The following is a 22,334-nucleotide window of genomic DNA, read 5'->3' on the forward strand; positions in this document are numbered from 1 at the left end:
CCAAGAAGTGGTTCCTCACCAGACATGGAATCTGCCAGGACCTTGATCTTGGACTTCCCAGCCTCCAGAACTGTGAGAAATCAATTTCTGTTGTTTATAGCCACCCAGTCTGTGGTATTCTGTTAATAGCAGCATGAACCGACTAAAGCAGTAACATTTTGCACAACTATACTATACTGTGACAACCAGGATGTTGCCATTCACATAATCCACCAATCTCATTAACATTTACCAGTTTTGTACTCGTGTGTATGTGTATGTGTGTGTGTATGTATTAAGTTCTATATAGTTTTTAAAATTTTTTAAAAACTGTACTTATATGCAGATATTTATTTTTTATATAGATGAATATTTTAGTGGATCTTCGAAGGGGAAAAAGTCACAAAAGGCCGCAAGGCGGAATGAGGCTGCTGTCGCCCAGGCAACTACGGTCGCCTAGGAGGGAGCCCGAGGCTGGAGTCAGCGAGCCACGCCCCCACTCAAACTGGGGAGCTCCGGTCCGAGTTCGGAGGCGACGGAACACCCGGAGATGCTGTGGAGGCACGGAGTAGGGAGGTCCAGTATGGGGACGCTGGACCGTTAATAGGGAGGACTGACACACTCCGGATTCCAGCGGAGGCCAGGTGGTGACGATTGGATAGGGCAACGACGCCGTACCGCAAGTTTCTAAATGAAAATGGTCCTAATGAGGACCCGTAGAGCTTCCAAGGGCTTCAGCTCTAAAACCCAGGCCTGGGGGCGGGGCAAGGATTTGTGGGCGGAAGCCTGCCGGGAGACGGGGACCGGGGCAACGGAAGTGACGCTTAGGCGCACCAATAGAGCGGGGCGGGCGCTAACGGTTTTCGGTAGCCCGGTCTTAGAGGGGCGGGGGAGAGGAGGTGGCGAGTCCGTGTCCCGTGACCCTTGGCCCCTAGCGACCCCTCACCCCTGCAGACACCCCAAGATGATGGGCTGTGAGGAGTCAGAGCTGGAGTCGGTGGAAGGGGGAGAGGCCGTGGCTGACCCAGGGCCACCCCCAGAACCCCGAGCTCCCGAGCCCGGAGCCCCAGTGCCGGAGCCCGGCCTGGACCTGAGCCTGAGCCTGAGCCTGAGCCTGAGCCCTCTGTCCGAGAGCCCCGGGCGCGGGCGGTCCAACTGCAGCCCGGGACGGCGGAAGGGGCGGGCGGACCGGCGGGGCGGGGCCCGCAAGGGGCGACAGGTGAGCTAGGGGAAGGCCTGGCCGCCAGCCCGCCGACGACCCCGCGCCGACCTCTTCACCGCCCCGCTCTCTGCTTCCAGGTCCGCTTCCGCCTGGCGCCGCCCTCCCCGGTACGGTCCGAGCCGCCGCCGGCCGCCGCCGCACCGAGCGAGAAGCCCGCGGCGCCGCAGGACCTGGGGACGCCCGCGCAGCAGAGTAGCCTGGCCTTGAGCTTCGAGCTGCAGGCCGCGCGGGCCGCAGCCGTGGGCCAGTTCGATGCCGCGAAGGCCGTGGAAGAACAGCTGAGAAAGTCGTTCCAGACCCGCTGCAGCCTGGAAGAGAGCGTGGCCGAGGGTGAGGGGGGCAGGCGGCCGGCCGGGCGCGGGAGCGGGGGTGCGAGGCGCCGCTCACTTCCGCTCCTCCTGCGATCTCAGGGCTGAACGTGCCGCGCTCCAAGCGGCTCTTCCGAGACCTGGTGAGCCTGCAGGTGCCCGAGGAACAGGTTCTGAACGCCGCGCTGAGGGAGAAACTGGCGCTCCTGCCGCCGCAGGCCCGAGCCCCGCCTCCAAAGGTGAGGGACCTGGGCTTGAGTCTCCCCTACTCCGTCCCCCCTCCTCCCCAACTGCCAGGGGTTTTGTCCCCGCCCCGAAGGTAACCTTGCTTTGTGCTCCAACAGGAGCCACCTGGGCCAGGGCCAGACATGACCATTTTGTGTGATCCAGAAACATTATTTTATGAATCTCCACACCTGACCCTGGAAGGTCTGCCCCCTCTCCGGCTTCAACTCCGGCCCCGCCCTTCAGAGGATACCTTCCTTATGCATCGGACACTGAGGCGATGGGAAGCGTAGACTTGGAGGCTCCCTGGATTGCTAGTTCGTATTTTTTTGTTTTTAAACTATGAGAATAAAGTGGTTTTGCTAACAAATGGGACTCTTCTTGGGAGCCTTGAGATGGGGTCAAGCCTCAGGTTGGAAGCTGCCAGAAAGTCAAGGTTTTGGCCCTCCTTTAAAGGAACTTGGTAGTGATGAGAAGTAGAGCAGGCAGGTGGTCTGGTCCTAAAAGTGCCTTTTTCTAGTTCCACTTCGACTCCACGGTTAACTCTTCCAAAGTTAGCCTTGTGCCAAAAGCTTACGTAAAAAAATTCTGTCAGTGTGTTTTTGGGGGAGGATAGATGGATTCTTAAAGTTTCACATCAAAGTTCACATACCCCTTTTTCCTGGCCTAGGGTTCTGTACACTTGTGTGTGGGTTTCGTTAGCATTCAGCAACCTTCCCAACCATTGAAAAACCTTCCCTCTTCCTTAAGACTATAGTTTGGGCAGAGAGGAAGCACAGGTTCTACCAGGAGGCACCATCCCCACCCCACCACCCCCCTCCCCCATCCCCCCCCAAACTAGAATGTGCCAGACACAGGTGTGTGGGCCACTGCCCTAAACATCAAGTTTATTGTGCTGTTCTCACATTCCAAACCCAACCCCCTCTCCCAGTGAGGGACAGCAGAGGGAAGGATTTTCACAGTACCTGCATGCCTCCCCAGCAACGTCCCCCTCTTAACCCTCAGTCCATCTATCCGTGGTCCACTGAAACGCAGCTAGGGACAAGGGCCGAGGAGAAATAGGAATCTCTCCTTGGGAGAACAGGAGGAAGAGGCTAGAGAACTTGATACCCCCCACCTCCCATGCCCTCGGAGAACAGAGGGCAGCAAACAGTCCATGCCATCCAGCCCAGTGGGCTAGGGGAGAGGAAGATGATGGTGACTCCAGCACAGCTGGGCTTGCTGCTTAGGTGCCAGAGGTGGAGGGAAGAGGCTGGGGCAGCAACACAGGAAAAGCTTTCTCTGCAGATCCAGGAGAGGGAACTATTTTTGGAGGCAGAAAGAAAAGACCTTGGGATACTTTCCTTTCCCCCCCCAGGTCCTTTGGAGCAGCGGGCAGCTTCACACTTTCTGTTCAGGGGGCCACTTAGTGGCTGGGGGAATGGGCCTTGTGGAACAGGTACACAGGACGCTGGAAGCCTGAGGGAAGAGTGTGCAATCAGGAGGGGTTGGCAGGACCTTAAGACTCCACAGGGTCTGCACCCTGCACCAGGACTGGCCTCCCTTCCTCCCCCAACAAAATAAGCCAGCCTTACCTCTGGAGGTGTTGTGGGGTGTGGCCACAAGCTCATAGCTGGAGAAGCCCACCTCTGGGGATGTCAGGTAGGAACTGAACTGCTCTGGCTTCAGCTGAATTCGATAGTAGTTCTTGTAGATTGTTTCCTAGGGAGGAGGGCAAGGGATCACTTTAGCTCGTTGCCTTCTCTGCTGGTGGAGGCTGATGCCCACCCAGGGGGCCTTTTCACCTTGTTCAGAAAGTCCTCTTTCTGCTTCTTTGAGGCCTTCCTTGCCTCAACTAAAGGAAGGAGAGGCCCAACTTCCACAGAAACCCCAACTCACCGTGAGAGTCTTCCTCCTGCCGTAGGATGACCAAGGCTGAGGCTCCAGGACCAGGATGCCCCCAGGATGTAGGTGCCGGTAGATTCGGCGAAACATGCGCTTCAGCCCCTCGTCTCCCCAGTTGAGATGCACCCATTTGGTGAGGCTGAGGCAGAGCACCACATCATACTCAGGTTTTTGGGCCTCCACCAGCTCATCTCGATCCAGCACGTAGTTACCCTGAGGGCAAGAATTGGGGGTGAGGTCAACAGAGGCATAAAAGAACCACTGCCCCCTCACAACCCACTCTGCAGCCTCACTTTAGTCCTTGGCCACAATCTGCTCTGACACTCCTCAAAATAACTCCCAAATGGTGCCCTGTTTGAGTCTCATTTTCTTGCTTTCTATTGGTGGTAAGCCAATCAAACATAAAAAGGGAGCTTGGGTAACTTTAAATTGAGCAAATTATCCATGAGATCACAAAGGCGGGGGTCAAATTGCAGAGAAAGAATGGTGGGGTTCTCCCAAGACCCTGTCCCCTACTTATTCCCACCCCACAGTCATTAAGCTGAGAGATTCAACGTTATGCAAAGGGCCCCAACCCAGGTTTGAAAGGGGAGACCTGTGGGTTCCTTCCCTGTAGTTGGGACTGGCGAAGTTTCAGGCCTATTCTTTTTCTCCCAGAGAAATGGAAGAACCCCATCCCTCAGGAAACCTTTTCTAGATGATAAGATCATTACCACCCTCTGCAAAGTCCATTCTTCTAGGTTGTAACCCAACACACTGCCAACTATTTCTGTAGCTGGCCTAACTGGAGCATTTTATGGGAATCCACCTGCAGTCAGGGGACAGACACTGAAGACATGGTACTCTCTCCTGCTTCCCCACAGTACTCTTTCTGACGCTTCCCCATCCCACCATCTAGGGTCAGTATGGAGATGACCTAAGGCCAAGCCGCTTAGGTTCCTGGCCACTGACACTCAATCAACTCTGCATCTAATGCAAACAAGGTCCCTATCAAAGGACAGAAACTGTAATTAGTCAGCCACTACCCTAATTCTCCCCCCCCCCGCATCCCAAGACATTCCATGTCTGAAACCCATCCCTTCATGCACCTTCAGTAGGTTGGAGGACAAGTCTTCATCTGGACCACATCCTCTAACGGGGAAGGTCGACAGGTCTGGATTACAGTACTGGCCAAGAGCAGGGCAAGAGGAGTCTGCCCCAATTCTGGGGCTTGCAGTCATGAGAAAGGACTCCAAGTAGAGCCACCCCCCGCCATCCCCCCGACCCAGTTATAGGGGGGGAGACACACCCTGTGGAATCAATCGCAGATTCAGACCCTTCTCTCGAGGACTTGGTTTTCCTAGGGAGGGGTGCATGCACAGACACCCTCTGGGTCATAACCTTTCCCTGCCATGTTCCCATTTAATCTCATCTTTATTCCTGGCCCCTATCCCAAGAGCCTGTGAACCCTCTTACCGTGACGAAGACAACATTGTGGGGGAAGATGGATGTGTCTGCTCCATCCAAGGGCACTTGGGGTGCAGCAATGGGACCCCGGCTGGCTGTCAGTGAGGCTGGGAAGTAGCTTCTCTTTCGGACGGTTGTGGTTCCTTCCTCACTCTCTGCTCCTGGGGCCCCGTCAGAAGTCTGGGGTGGCAGACGCAGCTCTTCGGACAGGTAGTGTCGGATGTTTTGGCGGGCCGAGTGGATGAGCTGGGCATCAATATCCAGGCCCACCATGCGGGATGGGCCCCACTTACAGGCAATGCTCAGGGTCAAATGGCCCACATTGCAGCCCAGATCTAGGACGTCCCGACCCCGAAACCACTCAGGCTTCAACACCCGAAGGCGCCCATCCTCACAGGAAGGATTGCGGTACCCATAGTACTTGCAAAAATTCCCATACTGGAACTTGCACTGTTGCTTCTTGAAGCCCGCAGCAGGTAGTGGGTGGAGGTGGTGGCGGCCTCCCCCACTCCCTCGGCCCTTTTCCTTGGGACCCTGGCCTCCACCCCTAGCCCCTGCCTCTGACTTGCTGGAAGTCCTGCGACGTTTGCGATGTCGTGAGGAGGAAGACGGGGGTGCAGAGGTAACTGAGGCAGCTGGAGGGGCTGAAAGGGAGCCTGAGGGACCCTGTAGGGCAGATGGAAGGGGAGACACGACCTCATCCCTGCAGTTGATGGCTGTGTTGAGTTCATAGGGTTCGGGGGCGTCCCGGTTCTGGCCTCCATGCTGCTGCTGCTGCTGCTGCGGGGTGCCCTCCCCATGGAGTGAGGAAGCGAGGGGGGCTGTCGGCAGCACGGAGTGGCTATCATTCCCTCCAGCTGCCTGCTGCTGCTGCTGCTGCTGCTGGTGGTGCTGTCCCCGGTGTCTATGCCGCTTCCGACCAGTCTTGAGTGGCGAAGCAAGGACTACTTGGCCCTCATCAGTGCAAGTATTGAGACTGAGAGGGTCTGTAATATCTTTGGGGATGAGGATCTCCACTGGATCTCGCCCCTTGGCCGGAAGTGGGGATGACTTTGGGGTCTCCGCATTGAGTGCGCGGCTCACTTCCTCATCCAGGAGACTATTCAGGTTCAATGGATCAAAGATATTGCCCCCCAGGAGGAAGTTGGAGGGTAAGACAGAGTCACAGTCCGAATTGACCCGCCTGCGCCTCTTGAAGGCCGGATGTTTGAAGCCTCCACCGCCTCCCCCTACATTACAGCTATTTCTCCTCTTGCCCCCACCTCCCCCAGGGGGCCGGTGGGGCTGATAGCCATTACGGGGTCGAGGAGGAGCAGGGGGGCCCAGTTCTGTTCCGCCCCCTCCCCGTCGCTCCTCCCCCACGTCCGGGGGAGCGGCTCGCCCGGGGGTATCCGACAAGCGGGCCTCCCCGTGCGACTGCGCCTGGGGGCCGCCCCCTCGTTGCTGCTGCGACTGACCGCCCCGAGGGGTGGATGCAGCCCCGGGGCTCTCCTTGCCGGCCCCAGAAGCCGGGGATCCCGCCGAGTGTGCGCGCGGGCCCGGCCCACGCTGTGTTCCGCCGCGGAGCTCCCCGGAGGCTGCCTCTTGGTGCGATTGCACAGTGGGGCCGCCCCCTCCGCCCGACTCATCTTTGAGCGGCGGCGGCGGGGCCGGCACCAGAAACGGCTCCTTCTCCGCCGCCATCTCGATCATTTCCTCCCCTTATTCCGTCCCAGTCGAGGGCAACCGGGGGGACCGGGGGCTTAACCCCCCTTCCTAGACCCCGCTCGCTTCCCCCCCCCTTTCGCGAGTGCGCGCGCAGTTCTGCTTCTCTCCCCTAGTCTCGCGCCCAAGCGCCTCCCCCGAAGCGCGCCCTACTCGCCCGCGAGACCAAAACAAGATGCCCGCGAGACCCGAACTCGAGGAATCAACCGCGCGTGCGCCGACCCCTTTCTCCACTACCACTACCGCTTCGCCGCGAGCGCGCACTGCTGGGGCGCGTTCCTCTCTCCCTGGAATCACGCATGCGCACTCCGCCACCACCCTGGTTGCGCGCGCATCAGAGTACGAACCAACTTAACGGCTCCGGGAGTTTAAATATAGCCCCTCTCAGCCCCCACAAAAGCCCACCACCCCAAACTGACACCCTACTTCCCTTCGCAGCTATGTCCGTCCCTACTGATATCCTTTGTCTCTGCCGCGCGATCCCACCCACCGTAGGCGGGGGACGGGGAGCTGGTGTGAAAAGGTCTCCTTGACACCCGACCCTTGCTCCTGAGGAATGAGTCTCAGCGGTCTCCGCCCGGCTCTAAACCAGCAACCTCCCTACCCCGCCTCCTTCCTCCCCCTAGTGGGCAGCGCCTGCGCACACCCTTTTGGGCTTGCGCGGGTAGATGCAGCACGTGCTGGAGATGACGCCCCGCCCTCCGTGCTAGGGGCGGGGACTGTTACGTTGCTTCCTCAGGTTTGGTACACGCATCATGCGTCAGCACGACTCGGAGGGGCGTGGCTAAGGAACGGGGCGGCCCTCATGAATTATTCATTACCTGGTTGCCCCCTGTGTCCACCTATTTAGAAGGGCTTCCGAGGGAGCGGAGGGGTGCACCTAAAAGTAGGGGAGGGGAAAGAGCGGAGCGTACTGCCCGTCTTCCTACGAAGTGTTCTCAGTAAAATACGACAGGTCATTTTAACTCACCCCCTGGAAAATACTCTCTGCTGAACTGGAAAAAAAAAATACTAAAACAGGCAATGTTGTCCAACTTCCTCTTCCCCCGAAATGGCCGAGTAGTTCTCTCGCTCCTCCGCCTTTCCCCAATCGCAATCACCTGGGGACACTACGCCCTCCTCTCCGCCTCCCCACCCACCTCCCGGACACCAAAGCCTCCGCCCACCACCCGACGTCTGCGCACGAGCCCCCCAGCCCGCGGAGAGCGACCCCGACGCCCACCACAGCCACCAATAGCAGTACACCCACCACCACCGCCCCCTCGTACGCAGGCCTTCCCGAGCACACGCTGCGGCTTCGCGCCGCCTTATATAAAAACGAATGTGGGCGGAGAAGAGGCTTTGGCCTGCTTTGGGACCCCCTGCCTCAGTCAATGGGGAAGAAGCTACTCGACGGCCTTTCCAGAGGGTGCTTGGTGGCTCGTTCTCCTTGCCAACAGCGCTTGGGGTGCGGGTCCTGTGGCTGAGAAGAGGGAGGAAGAGGCGAGAATGGGGTTAAGGAGAGTCTCAAAATAAAATACCAAAATAAGGGCATGAAGGAGAGTAAGAGGAAGAATGGGAATCAGTGCACGATTCCCAGAGGAAGGAAAAGGCAGTCTGGGGCACAGAGAAAAGTTAGTAAAAGGAAGATGTGCATCTTGAACGATCAGGCGCTATTGCTGCCACCTAAAAAAAGTGAGGCCAACGAGGATTATGGGATTTGTAGTTTTACAGGGCGTTCTGTTGGAAGATGGCGGAAATAACTCAGCTGCGCAGACGCAGAAGCCGATTCCAGTTGCGCATGCGCCTTAGCCCTGCGAGCACGCCGCCGGTGGGGGTGGAGGTGGAGCTTGTGCGTGGCCTCGCGCCTTTCCCTGGTGGCGGGAAGAGTGGCTCGAGGTTCGAGGTGCTTGGAGAATCTCTGCCTTAGCCCACTGTGCTCCTCGCCCTTAGGTTCTCATCTCTCCAGAAGGTAGCTGGTGCTTCTCCGCTTGCAGCTGAAGGTGCTAGGCGTGGTCAATCCTGGCACCTGTCGCCTGAGAAGTTTTCTCTTCAGGGTGCCGTCCAACTCTTAACCCCTGTTCTCAGAATCTCTAACCGCAAACTTACTCCCAACAAACAAACAAAAGTAACTCAATATCACGGCGGGCGACGGCGGGCGACGACGGACCTGAGCGAGAATGCGGGTCCTGGTGCCTCCGCGGGTTGGGGGTGGGGAGGGGGAGCTGAGGGGAAATTCTCTCATGGTGGGGGAGTTGTTGATGGGGAAGAGAGGCTAGAAAGCCACTGTTTTACCCTTTGAGGGGAGTCAAGGAGTTTTGGTTCTGTGGTACCTCCGGTTTTAAATGCTGTGCTTAAGGCAGAATTGGTGAGGGAAGAGAGAGGGAAAAATGTGGGTCCGTCAAAGTTCTTCCCTCTGGTTTTAAGGTGGAATTAGGCCTTTTATTGTTACAGACGTCGCCTTGGTGCTCTGTGAGGCAAAATGCTGCCGGAGTCTGGGAGTCCATGGGCATGACCCCTGTAAGCGAAAACAACACAAAAGGCTAGTGGGAGGTCGGCAATAGTTTGGGGCAAGTATGGAAGCTTTTCGGGAGTTAGATAGCAAGGGTCTGAACCAGGATCAGGGTCCTAAAGAAAGAGTCTGTTCCGGTGATAAGTGCCCGTATCTCTGTGCTTCCTTGCACTCTCTGAACCGAGAAGCTTTAGTCACCATTAATTTATTTATAAGATTATGTAAAAGGTTTAGTTCAGTTAGTTATGACAGGAAATGTCTTGTTAGGTAGTCTGCTATGGGCAGTAAGCGTAGCGGGGATCATTTTTTCCTTCTGTCTTGTTAAAAGTTTTAAATCATGCTTGCTGAGTGCACATGAGAGAAAGAAGGAAGAAAGAAAGAAGGAGACAGGAAGGAAGGAAGAGAGAAAGAGAAAAAAACCTCTTACTGACGGAGGAATGATAATGAGCAGGGATCTACATGCCGTTAGACATTAAGACAAAAAGAAATCAAACTCCAGCTTAAAGGATATTTAAAATATAGTCCTTATTTATTTATTTATTTAAGAGTTATGTTTTATCTGGTGGCCATACTGAGGACTTCAAGCCTGGGAGGCAGCATCTCAAGTAACCCTGAGAAAACTGCTCCCAAAATATAGTCTTTATTTATTTTACAATATATATTTACTTATTTTTGTTTGTGTCTAACTACTCCCACTAGAATGTCAGCTCAGTGAGAACAGAAACTCGATCTTCCTTGTTCTCTGCTCAAAATATAGTCTTCTTGTTTTTTTTTTCAAAATATAGTCTTTAAATACAGTTTTTTGAGGCTCACGGAGTCTGTGTTAGAGGACAATTCTAAAGGGTTTCTTTTCTTTTAGACCAAGGATTCCAGGGACAATATAAAGAGGGAATAATTGGATACTTAAGAGGGGAGAAATTTGTGAACATATTCTAAATGGGGGGAAGGGGGAGGAGGATTAATGCTTTTTGAAAAATATTGACAAGACTGAATTTATTTAGCTAGATCAATTCTCAAACATTTTGGTCTCAGAATCCTTTTATACTCTTAAAAATTATGAAGGATTCCAAAGATTGGTTTATATCTATTTATGGATCTATTGATACTAGTATATTAGAAATTAAACTGAGAAAAAAATTAAACATTTATTTATTAATTTTAAAATAACGATAATAAACCCATTACATAATGTTAACATAGATAATATTTTAATGAAAAATGTATTTTCCTAAATGAAAGAAAATTTAGTATGAAGAATGGTGTTTTACATTTCTGCAAATCTCTTTCATGTCTGGCTTAATAGAAAACAGCTGGATTTTCATCTGTTTCTGAATTCAATCTGTTACGATATCTTGTTTTGGTTGAAAAGTATGAGAAAACCCAGCCTAACACAGATAAGTAGTTGAAAAAGGGAGGGGGCCCTCAGGGGTCTTTGGATCACACTTTGAGATCTGCTGAGCTAGGTGATTTCATTCTATAATCAGTGTCATGATTTTTAGTGTTCTAAATGAAAGAAAACTATTTTTTGGAACAGCTCATTCACCTTCTCTTGGTTCCCTTTATTATTTCTAAGTTATTTTCCCCTCCTTATTCACCCTTCTTTCTTATGTCAGTTCAGTAGTTAGGATCTGGTTATGGAACTTTCTGTTACTTTCACACTTAAAGCTTTATTGGATTTTTTGGTCTCTCTTTTTTCATCTAAGGTCAGAAAAAAGAAATTAGAACCTCAAATGTTATTCCTGGGTCTAGAGCCCCTATTCCTGGGTCTAGAGCCCCCAGTCATCTCATAGCTGGCCAGGTGAAAGTTGGTGGTATTTTGTATATTTATTAACTTCCTTAAAATTGTTTTTCTCTCTCTGAAGTAGATTTCAACATTCATTATTGTGGGAGAAAATACTTCACCTGAAACAGAGGAGCAGAGACTTGGCTTGTCAGACAGTGACTTCCAGACTTTCCCTTCTCTATTGATCAGGTTAGAGATTTTATTTAAAAGTAATGTTCTTCATCACACCCTCACTGTAGGTTAAGGAAAACCAGTATTCATTGCTGCTTGTATATTTACTACATCTTATTAACTCAACAGTGATCCACAATTTTATCTAGTTGGTTGGGGCTCCAGTAACACACTTTTGCCTAGAGAGGTCAGTATAGGTTTAGATAATGATTTGAACCTAAATATTGGAAAAATTTTGCCATTTTAGGTTGATTAAAATACTCTTTTTATTTTAAAAATAGAGTTTAAAAAATCACTTTGAAATGGTGGTATATGTATAAAATGCTAGAGTTACACAAGAGGGTACAGTAGAGAGCTCATTTCCACCCCCAGCCACCCGTTTCCAATCTGCTGAGACACTTTTGTCAGTTTCTTGTGTATTCTTCCAGAGATAGTTTATGGATACACAAGCATCTTATATAGATGAACATTTTAAAAAATCAAATTTTGTCATCTCAGGTACACTAATTTTCATTTTGTTTTTCTCATTTAGTATAGTTTTATAATTCTGATTGTCTTCATAGGGACTTCTCAGGATCATTTTTGGAATTCTAGAGTCTGGGAGAAGATATGTTTGTCATTTATTATTATTATTCCTTTTGCAGCCTAATTTTATCCAGTTTCTGGCTTCTGTTTAGGATTATCATAAAGAAGGGACCAGTTTGCTGCAGTGATTCTCCCCCAATGTCCCACTTGCTTTTTTTCCAGAGTCAAATAAGTTTGGGAGTTGGTGGTGAAAAGTTAAGATGGAAACAATGATAAAATGTGCTTCTTAATATATAGGAAAAGTAGTTACTGCAGAATAGCGCATATCAGTTATTCGCATTTATGGAATGAAGAAAAGGAACAGAAAAATACCAAAAAAAAAAAATTTAAAATACTTTATATTCAGCCATGCTGTGGCCACACTAAGTCAAGTCTCCAGTACCTTTTGAATTCATCTTGGGATCTGGAGGGAGGAATTCTACACCCTGAACAACTGAGTGTTTAGCTTGGCCATTTGAGGGTCGTAAAATTTTCAGCCCCTTTAGAGGGAAGACTGTATGAACCCAAAGATGCATTTTATGCTGCTTTTGGATCTCTTTATAGTGGCAGACGGCAGAGTTGGAAGATTGCGTTTCAGGTCCAGGGCCTTCAAAGCACTCAAAACCAACAGCCAGAAATAAGATCACTGAGAAGAACAAACATGTTATTAGAATTTAGAAGCCAAAACCTGGGTTCATCTTGACTCTACCATGTATTAACACTGAGGTTTTGGGCAAACCACAGCTGGGTAGAAATAATATTAATGGTGGAAAGTGAAAACTGGAAAAATGTACAAGTTCTTGGAACATCACAAGATGAGTCTTGGCACTGTGCTGGGTCACAAATGACTTATAGCTGTGTAGAGATGTTAACCTCTTCAGCCTTTAGTGTGGCTGGAGGCCCCCCACTCCCATCCCTCAGTTTTATATGGATGTGGGCAGCCTGGTCCTTTTACCCTGGAGTACCTAGAAATATTTTCTGTGTGTTTCAATGTGTACTTTTAATGTGTGCTTTACATGTGTGCTGTGATATTAAAATTATTGTGAAGCACTGAACCACTGAACTAGATGATTGGGATGTAGAGTAGCACAGTTCATAACACAAACTTATAAATCAGACAGATTCTAATCCTGATTTTTACCACTTTATCGATTACTTAATGTCTCTAAATCCCTCTAAGCGTCAATTTCCCCAATTGTAAAATGGTATCAATCTCATAGATGTATTGGGAGAATTAAATGAGATGACATATCCAAAGTTTATAGTGAGTTCTCAATAAGTGTTATTCATTATTATTAGTCACAATTTTGGTAGAAATAATGAAGCATGCTGATATTGTATAGAACATCTGTGAGTAGATAGCTACAGATAAACTATGGATATAGAGTGAATATGCTAGATTCTTATTACTAGCTTCTCTGGGGACCTCTGCTGATTACTAAATATTTCTGAGCCATGAATAGAAATTGCGAGAATCCAGCACATTCGGAAATTTATTAGACTAGAAGATCTAGGTAAAGGGAAGATATACATTATAGTGATGTTAATAAAGGGGGTTCTCTATGCATAGGGATGTCTGAATTAGGTAGGAGAATTTATAGGTTTTTTTTTTTTTTCTAAGTATTTAGGAGAACCTTGTGAAATGAGGTTATCCCTCTGAAGAAAACTCACTGTTTAACTCCCAGGACTGTCCACACCCTACTACCACTACTCTACTACTATTTATATTTCTGGCTGTTAAAAACGTGTCTTGTTTTAATAAGAGGCACCAAATGGGGTTGCTTATGCTAAGCTCCACGTCACTAAACCAAGACAACTTAATTACAATGTTAGGTCTCCCAGAAATGGAATCTTAAACCAGTCAATCAGGAATTGCCTGATCAGCACTAGTTGGGTAATCTGCCTGATAGACTCCAATAGTCCCTTAAAGGAAAATAACCTTGTATGACCAACCTGCTTTTTTTTTTTTTGCCTAGTATTACTTCCTTGTTCCTGCTCCCTTCTGCCTGTAAAAGTCTTTAATTTTGTATAGCTCCTTGGAGCTCCTGTCTATCTGGTAGATTGGATGCTGCCCAATTCGTGAATTGTTGAATAAAGCCAATAAGATCCTCAAAGTTTACTCAGTTGAATTTTTTTTTTAATTTTTTTTTTTTGGTTGCATTGGGTCTTCGTTGCTGCGCGCGGGCTTTCTCTAGTTGCGGTGAGCGAGGGCTACTCTTCGTTGCGGTGCGCGGGCTTCTCACTGCGGTGGCTTCTCTTATTGCCGAGCACGGGCTCTAGGCGCGCGGGCTCAGTAGTTGTGGCACGCAGGCTCTAGAGCACAGGCTCAGTAGTTGTGGTGCATGGGCTTAGTTGCTCCGCGGCATGTGGGATCTTCCCGGACCAGGGCTCGAACCCGTGTCCCCTGCATTAGCAGGCGGGTTCTTAACCACTGTGCCACCAGGGAAGCCCCTGAATTTTGTTTTTTAACAAATCACTACCACTATCATTTCTACCTACTTACAAGTGCCTACCTCATGTTGCACATGGTTCTAGAAACTTAAAACACTAAAGATTGTTGCTGATCTTTAAAACAGCAACTCTTATTATCCTCCAGCATGTAACTGGCACTGCTGAGGAGTAGAATTGTAGTCAAGAAGGCAGAAAATGTAGTTCAAGTGTCCCAGGCAAAGAGACCCTGAATCCAAGAAGACAGGGAGAGGAACAAGTTTAAAATCATGTTCGATCAGCACTGTATAGCACAGGGAACTATATTCAGTATCCTGTGATAAACCATAATGGTGAAGAATATGAAAAAGAATATATATAAGTTTAACTGACTCACTTTGCTGTGCAGCAGAAATTAACAGAACATTGTAAATCAGCTAGGCTTCAATAAAATTTAAAAAATCATGTTCAGAGTCATAGCAGTTCATTTCTTTTTTCTAACAGAGGCATAAAGAAAAGTGTAGCTTCTGAGCTGAATGATGACAACCTTGCAGAGTAAAGACGGTGAGTCAAGAGTCACTTTCCTCTTCTTTCTCAGCCCTTGGTCATCTGGACACCTTTACCTCCAAAGGGAAGCTCAATTCACATGTATTTCATGTCCACTTTGTTAAAGTTACTACTTTTCTAGACACTTTGAGTGAAATATATTTGACTTAGAAACAGTCTTATTCAAGAAATGTATGAACTCGTAGGGAAAGAAGAGACATTTAGATATTTAAAACATGAATTTAAATGTGGTAAATGCCACAGGACAGGTACAAAGTATTATGGAAGCTTAGAAGAAAGATACATTACTTATACCTGGGAGGATCAGTACAATTTTCATTGCATCGTTTGTAGATTTTGACTAGGTTTTTAAAAATTTCTCTAATTTCCCCTAAAATTTTGTGCAAAGTTAAAACAAGCAAATTAAAAAAAATTTTCACATTTGAATAATTCAGTTTCCTGCATACTTATATTTATCACCTTTGACTTACTCAGTGGTTCTTAAACCTGGTAGTGCATCAGAATCATCTAGATAGCCTTGTAAAATTACAGATTTTTGGGCCTCACTTCAAACTACTTCATCAGAATCTTAGGGCAGGGATGAGAGGGTCGGGGGCTGGGAGGGTTGGGGAAGGAAGGCCTAGGAATCTGAATTTGTTAAATAATTATTATTTTTTCATATCATAATATTTCATAATATAATATTATAATATTATAATCAATATTTCATATCCAGATAATTCTGATATGGTCAATCAGTGGCAGTGTTTGGCAATTTCTGTGTTAGATTCTATATTTCATAAATTCCATTTGATGATCACATTTCTTTCAGAATGCGGGAAGGGACCAAAGAAAACCTTTGCCCCACCTGCACAAAAACTGCATAGCCTGATGCCCTGTAACCTTAACTCATCGAAGGAGGAGATCCTGGGGATCAGTTCCCCAGAGGCAGAGACCAGGCCAAGCCTGCTAAAGGCCAGGTTAGAGAAGAAGAAGGAGAAAACAACCAAAGAGAATGGTACAGGCAGTGGCCAGGAGATAAAAGGAAGGGCTCAAGACAACAAGAAAGCAGAGAAGAAGGAAAAGGTAAAAATCACAATGATGGGCTCTAGTGGGACAGTTTCTCCTAGTCACCCAGCCTGGGCAAACAGGATCTTTTCATTTCAGAAGACATTTAAATATTTATAACATAAATTTGAATGTGGTAAATCCCACAGGGAAAATTCATCCTGTAGTTTCAGTTTTTGATTTCTTTTTGGGGCTTCTATTTTCTTCTCTAAGAGGTAAAAAGTGTTTTGATGAAAGCGTTTAGCAGGGCATACTGGGCAGGGAGGGGCTGAGGTGGGATGGAGGTGAGAGTAGAAGTAGACAGAAATTTTATAAACTTTTTCCTTTTCTTTGACTCCTTTACTCCCAGGAGATCTGGGATAGAATTTATGGAATCCTTAGGTTGACTTTATGCTCTCAGTCTTGTGAACTTACTGCCTCATCTAAAGGAGGCTTCCTTGACTAGTCACAGAGGAGGACTGGGGAAAGATGAGCAGTTTTTCTCCCCTACCCTTCTCTCTGCAGGGAAAATCAACTCTTACCAATGCAGAATTTGAGGAGATTGTCCAGATTGTGCTACAGAAGTCCCTCCAGGAGTGCTTGGGTATGGCTTTTAGTGAGAGAAAAAGAGTTTCAGTTTGGCAAAGAAATTGTTATCTGAGTGGTAGAGTAAGTCGATAGCTTCTCTCCTTCCTTCCATCTTTCTAAGTAAGGAAATACTAGATGAGACTTTGAAATATTTTTAAATACTTCATCTTCTATCAACAGGACTATAGCTAAACCACCTTAGACAGAGGGTACAGACTTTTAGAAAAGTAGATTACATTGACTTCAGAATATAAAAATAGTCTCATCTAGGTTTTTTAAATGTAATTTAAATTTATTTCTATATGTTTACAGTCTTCATAGAAAAGATAAATTATTTTTCCCAGATTTGAAGAACTTAGTCTCCATTTACCCTTGTATATTTCTGTTTCTAATACTGCTTTAACATATGCTCAGGAATTTGATTTTAGAATAAGGAACTCTATAGCATAGGTCGTGAGGCCTTCTCCATAAGGTCATGAGGCTAAGGACAGTGGTTTGACATTTTCAGCTATTCTTAGGTATACTTCCATTCCTAGAGAAAGTTTGAGGAACAAATGATATAAAACATGGCACATAAAATTTCTGTTATGTACACAAAATAAAATTAATATTACCTGGCTATCCTAGAATAGGCACATCAATCTGGAAAGGCTTGCAGAAGGATATAGATTTGTAGTTTTTCCTGAGAATTAAAAAACTTGAAAGTTGAAACTTCCCTGGTAGCACAGTGGTTGAGACTCCACGCTCCCAATGCAGGGGGCCCGGGTTCGATCCCTAGTTGGGGAACTAGATCCCACATGCATGCCGCAACTAAGAGTTCTCATGCCACAACTAAGGAGCCGGTGAGCTGCAACTAAGTAGACTGTGAACCACAGCTGAGGACCCCGCCTGCCGCAACTGAGACCTGGCACAACCAAATAAATAAATAAATAAATATTAAAAAAAAAAAAAACAAACTTGAAAGTTCTATGGTGTGGCAAAAGTCCAAAGGTAAGCTCTTCCAGGCAACTGACGGGAGATATTTTAATGAAAGTTTACAGTTGGAAATAATGGAGTAGTTGTTTTCTTTAATTGCTTCTCTGCTTATAGTATTTTGTTTTGGGAGGGATGGAATCTAGCCTTGATTTTGCAGAGACTTCCTGTGCCCAGCCTACAAGATGTACCCAGTTAGACAAGGAACCAGGAATTGCGTCTTCTACTACTGATAATAATAATGCTGATGGGTAAGTTTATCCCAGTGAGGCGAGTTGATCACAGGGTAGACTTAATATTGATAAATGGTTATCCATCTATCTATCTATCTAGTCATTTTTCATATCTCTGTAGATTTCTCTCATCTCAGGAAAGACACTTGAGTTGAGTTGGGAAAAATAGGCCAGTAGATGGATAAAATGACCTCAGGAGGCCATAGAGAGCTTACAATTCTTCTGTCCTCCTAACTTTTATCCTTGGGTTTTTTCAAAAGAGGGGTACTACAAATTGCCCTTTTATACCTTTTAATTAAAAATCTTATTTGCAGAGAGAGGGTAGTGGTACCGCATATTCTAGAGATTTCAGCCTCTCAGGAAGGTGGAGTAATCCCTGAGATAAAGACATCTAAGCCAGGCCAGCCAGATCCTGCACCCTCTGAGAAGAAGTTCAATAAACTCTCCTCAAGCAAAAGAAAGAAGGCCGCTCGTAAGTATAGTCAGATACACTTTGACACCTGGCTCAAGTACTTACTCCATGAAATTAGGGAATTGGACAGTGGGCATACTGAGAATTTTCAGCCCAAGACTTGAAACTGTTGAGCTATGATTCTTCTTCCTTCTTTAACTGGTCTTTACTATCTACAAAGATTCTCTTCTTCATCTCCCTACCCTACAATGTTTTCTTTTATCTTCCCAGAAGATGAGAAAATGGAGAAAGCCCAAAGTGGACATGAGCACAAACAGAAAGACCAACTGAAGAAAACAGTTCAGGATCATTCTCAGATCAGGGACCAACAAAAAGGAGAGGGAAGTGGTTTTGGTGAGTTCAGCCATGGTTTGAAAAACCTACTTGGGCTTGAAAATTGGAGGTGGAGGACAGAGGTAAGGGTTAGGATGTTAGAGGAAATTATGCAAAGACTATAATTTATCCTTCACAGCTGCTTGTTAGAGGATATGGTGCTGAGGAAGAGAGAGAACTATTTCATTCATTCAATTATTCAGTCATATAATCCACAGGTGTTTGGTGCTTGCTAAATTCTAGGCATTTTAGGAGGTACTGAGTAAATGCAGAGGAAACAAATATAAGCCTGTCGTGCGAGAGCGAAGCTTGTGAGGAAGGCCAACAAGAAAGCTACAAATTGGGAGTAGTCCTGGAAAAGTTTCCAAGAAAAAGATATCATTTGAGCCAGATCTTGAAGTATAATTTAGTCAGACGAACTAAGGTGGGGATGGGGGTCAGAGTGATAATTATTGGCAGAGTAATGGAGGAGAGCTAATGTTTGTAGCTTTTGGGTATTTTGGGGGGTAGGAGGTTGTAGGGATGGGAAAGATAAGGCTAGAGGCAAGTAAGCACCAGATGTTAAAGGACCTTACAAGTCAGGCTAAGGAAGTTGGATTTTATTTTAAAAGTAAAGAGGAACCATTGACATTAAGTAGGCAAAACTTGATAAGATTTGCATTTTAGAAAGCTTGCTCTGGCACTAGCATGGAAGATGGATTGGCAGGAGAAAAACTAGACCCATAGAAATAATTATCCAGGCAAGGAAGACAGACAATAGCGGTGAAGAGGAAGAGACAAAATTGAGATCTTTAGGATGCAAGATCAATATGATATGATTGCTGCTGGATATGAGAGCTGAGGAAGAGTGAGGCCTCTAGGATGGTCCTGTTTTCCGGCATGAGTGACTGAGTGGATGAAGAATCATGATCTGAAGTGGAAAATATAGAAGAAAGAGCAAGTTGAAGATGATGGATTGAGCTTTGCATGAGTTAGGGGGTCTGTGATGAGCTTTAGAGCTCAAGAAAGGGGTCTGGGCTCTCGGAGATACAGATTCGGGAGTCATCTGCATCAATAGGAATAGATGAAATTTTCCAAGAAGAGGGTGTAGAGTGAAAAGGGAACATTGGATAAAAACACTGGGGGAACATAATGTTTAGGGTTGAGCAGAGGAAGAGCTACCGAGGGAGAAAGCTAAGAAGAACTAAGAGAAAGCTCAGAAAGGTAGGAGGAAAACTAGGAGAGTGTGGTATCACAGATTCCAGGGGAGGAGAGAATGTCAAGAAAGAGGGAGTGTTTAGCCATGTTAAATGCTACTACAGAGATAACAAAAAGAATAAAGATTTGAAAATGAACAGATATCACAATTAGGAAATCATTAGGGTTGATTAGAGCAACCATAGGGGTTGGTGAGGGTGAATGGCAGGTTATTGTTGGTTGAAGAATAGATACTTTTTTCAATTAGTTTAGATGTGAAAACTAGGAGGGAAAAAATAGTAAATAAAGGGGAGTGGGTATAAAGTAGATGGGAGATTTTTCTTTCTTTTTTTTTAGCTTTCTTTTAAAAGAAAGACACTTGACCTCTTTATTGTCGGCATATTTATATGCTGAGGGAAAATTGTTTATAGAGAGGGAGAGATTAAAGAAGAGAATGAGAAGAGAACCAGAGGGTTTATTTTGAGTCAGAAAGGACACAGCCTTTCAGATTGGATGGAGGGAAATAAGGATGCATATAGATTTATTTATTCTTTTAACAATAGTTTTTAATGCCTTATATTATATGCCAGGCATTGTGCTGGGTACTAGAAATATATTAGTGAACAAAATAGATAATCCTTGCTGTCATAGAATTTACAGTTTTAGTGTGCTAGATAGATAACAAACAAATACATTGTGTGAAATAACCTTGGTAATATTGGGAAATTTTAGTATGATAAATAAAATAGATCATGCAATATATTAGTATGTTTAAAATTTTGAAAATAAGTAGACTTAATCTGGGGGAAAACAGGCTTGCACCAAAAAAGAAAAAAAACCAAAAACCAGAACCCGAAGATTAAGGAACAGTGGACTAAACAGTCAGCTGGTGTCTAATAAGCATGCGTATATATATAATTTGGATTATAGAAGAATAATATGGTTTGTACATACTTGAAAGAAAACTCTAGGAAGACTATGCAGGTACGAAACAAGGTAGTCTAGGGCAGTAAACCACTCCTTGTGTTGTAATGACATGGCAATCAGTATAAAGAGCTGGAGGTATAAGTCTAATGTGGGCAGTCGGCTGGTCTGGGTAGTAGTGTTCCCTCTCCTGTAACTCTCAGTATTAAGGCGAGGGATAGATTTTAGCCTGGGAGATGGAAGTTCACTCCTTTGGCAGTGCTCGTGAGTTGAATTGTGGTTGTAGTGACTGTGTAAGCCTCTTCCTATTAATGATCCACTCTTCCTGTTTTTCACAGTTGCCAAGGAGGGGTGGGTGCTCCTGGAGCAGGAAGTAGAAAGGGAGTATCCAGTAAATTTGCATTAAGTTCTGTGAAGGGTAGGAAAAGAATGTCACGAGAGGAAATGGTGGAGACCTAATTAAGATTGGGTCAGCTAGAGAAAGCATTTATGAGGAAATAACATTTAAGCTGAAACCTGGAACAAGACTAGAAGTTAGCCAAGTGAAGCGTAGGAGAAAGTTTTAGGTAAGGTGAAGATTGTCGTACTCCAGGTACTGAAAGAAAGCTGGTATAATTGGGATTCAGAGAGCAAGGGAAACAAGGCTGGAAAGTGGCTCTGGATAAATGTAAGGAGGTAGGCAGTGGCTAGATCAAAGACCATGTTACAAAGTGAGAATTTTATCTTAAGTTTAGTGGGAAGTCCCTGGTGGGTTTTAACCAGGGAAGTGACATCATCAAATTGATGTTTTAAAAGGATCCCTTTGGTGATTAATTGGAGAATGGAGTATGGGGAGACAAGAGTAGACCAGCTAGGAAGTGCTAGGATTAGATGTTTTGGTGGCTTGGATTAGGATGATGAAGGAGACAAGAAGTGAATGGTTTTAAGATATGTTTTAGAGGTAAAATTCTCAGAACTTGGTAATGAGCTGGATATTGGGAGGTGAGAGAGAGGAGAGGGTTTGTCAAAGATGATTGGCTTCTGGCTTGAGCAGTTATGTGAAAGGAGGTGGGACAAAACAGTTCTGTAGGATAAGATCAAGCATTTGGGTTTGGGCCCATTAGGTTTGAGATCGTTGTGAGACATCCAGATAGAGATATCAAAGAGCAAGATGGCTATAGGAACCGGGAGCTCAGAACAGAGGCTGTTAGCGTACATCTGTGTGTTGTCAGGTGTGAAAATGGATTTCAAAGCTGAGGGAGTGGATGAGCCGGCCTCAGGAGAAAGTGCAGCATGGGGAGTGAAGACCCATGATTAGGCTTTGGAACTCCAACTCAGAGATTTAGAGATTGGACAGAGAGCGAGGAGAACTCAGTAAAGGAGACTGAGGAGGGAGTTACCAGAAAGACGGGATGGGGAAACGGGAGAATGAGGGATCACGGAACCCAAGAAAGCTAGTGTTTCAAGAATGAGCGGTCAACTGAAATGCTCTTGACCTGTGTCTATGACATCAGCCTTCATTATCACAGAGCCACATCATGAGCCTCAAACACAGTTTTCAAACACCTCTTCTCTTCTTTGTAAGTTGCTTGAAAGGAAACTTTAAGGAACTCTATGTCTTTAAAAACTGTCATTGGAAAGTTCATCCTAAACCATAAATATCTAGTTTTATAGCATTAGGATGATTTTCCCGCACTCATTTCCTCATGAATATTCATTATTTTTACAACCACCATTTATTTGATTGATCTCTGTTCACTTTTATGGTCCCTGGCCCTTTCCCCCACTCTTTTTTTCTAGTCTTCCCAGGTCACCTCTGTAAACATCCAAAACTATCATTGGAAACTATCTTTTCAGACTAATATATCATTCTCAACCAGT

The 22,334-nt window shown here is 46.4% G+C and overlaps 3 protein-coding genes across 16 annotated transcripts in view; 2 read left to right on the forward strand and 1 right to left on the reverse strand.

Moving 5' to 3' along the window:
• The first annotated feature begins 658 nt into the window (after positions 1 to 658).
• Positions 659 to 2,104, forward strand: PPP1R35 (protein phosphatase 1 regulatory subunit 35). Its single transcript, XM_082430903.1, has 4 exons — positions 659 to 1,198; positions 1,279 to 1,531; positions 1,612 to 1,748; positions 1,854 to 2,104. The coding sequence occupies exons 1-4, from the start codon at positions 671 to 673 to the stop codon at positions 2,025 to 2,027; spliced, it is 1,092 nt and encodes a 363-aa protein (XP_082287029.1). The 5' UTR covers positions 659 to 670; the 3' UTR covers positions 2,028 to 2,104.
• A 488-nt stretch (positions 2,105 to 2,592) lies between these two features.
• On the reverse strand, positions 2,593 to 7,343 carry MEPCE (methylphosphate capping enzyme). 2 transcript variants are annotated; one of them, XM_082431254.1, is made up of 4 exons: positions 5,074 to 7,343; positions 3,613 to 3,831; positions 3,309 to 3,435; positions 2,593 to 3,036 (listed from the first exon to the last, which is right to left on the reverse strand). In XM_082431254.1, the coding sequence occupies exons 1-4, from the start codon at positions 6,754 to 6,756 to the stop codon at positions 2,960 to 2,962; spliced, it is 2,106 nt and encodes a 701-aa protein (XP_082287380.1). In that variant the 5' UTR covers positions 6,757 to 7,343; the 3' UTR covers positions 2,593 to 2,959. The 2 variants fall into 2 exon arrangements, with proteins under 2 accessions (XP_082287380.1, XP_082287381.1); XM_082431255.1 differs by having other exon boundaries at positions 2,593 to 3,192; positions 5,074 to 7,341.
• A 197-nt stretch (positions 7,344 to 7,540) lies between these two features.
• Positions 7,541 to 22,334, forward strand: part of ZCWPW1 (zinc finger CW-type and PWWP domain containing 1) — a 30,831-nt gene continuing 16,037 nt past the window's right edge. For 3 of the 13 annotated variants that reach the window (XM_082431267.1, XM_082431268.1, XM_082431258.1), the window contains exons 1-6: positions 8,035 to 8,719; positions 11,122 to 15,836; positions 16,323 to 16,401; positions 17,518 to 17,608; positions 17,905 to 18,062; positions 18,273 to 18,395. In XM_082431267.1, coding sequence (XP_082287393.1) covers positions 15,498 to 15,836; positions 16,323 to 16,401; positions 17,518 to 17,608; positions 17,905 to 18,062; positions 18,273 to 18,395 — 790 coding nt within the window. In that variant the 5' untranslated portion in view covers positions 8,035 to 8,719; positions 11,122 to 15,497. The other 10 variants (XM_082431266.1, XM_082431261.1, XM_082431262.1 and 7 more) reach the window with 10 other exon arrangements.

Source organism: Balaenoptera physalus, assembly GCF_965194825.1.
Source record: "Balaenoptera physalus genome assembly, chromosome: 16".
In the NCBI taxonomy this organism is placed as follows: domain Eukaryota; kingdom Metazoa; phylum Chordata; class Mammalia; order Artiodactyla; family Balaenopteridae; genus Balaenoptera; species Balaenoptera physalus.

What these genes read in the sequence shown, in the direction of transcription:
- PPP1R35 (XM_082430903.1), top strand. Translation starts at nt 671, where the DNA reads ATGAAAATGGTCCTAATGAGGACCCGTAGAGCTTCCAAGGGCTTCAGC. An exon ending in GGGCCCGCAAGGGGCGACAG is followed by an intron (nt 1,199 to 1,278) that starts GTGAGCTAGGGG and finishes CTCTGCTTCCAG; the next exon opens with GTCCGCTTCCGCCTGGCGCC. An exon ending in CCCGAGCCCCGCCTCCAAAG is followed by an intron (nt 1,749 to 1,853) that starts GTGAGGGACCTG and finishes GTGCTCCAACAG; the next exon opens with GAGCCACCTGGGCCAGGGCC.
- MEPCE (XM_082431254.1), bottom strand. Translation starts at nt 6,756, where the DNA reads ATGATCGAGATGGCGGCGGAGAAGGAGCCGTTTCTGGTGCCGGCCCCG. An exon ending in ACAATGTTGTCTTCGTCACG is followed by an intron (nt 3,832 to 5,073) that starts GTAAGAGGGTTC and finishes TCTTGCCCTCAG; the next exon opens with GGTAACTACGTGCTGGATCG. An exon ending in GCAGGAGGAAGACTCTCACG is followed by an intron (nt 3,436 to 3,612) that starts GTGAGTTGGGGT and finishes CCTCCTCCCTAG; the next exon opens with GAAACAATCTACAAGAACTA.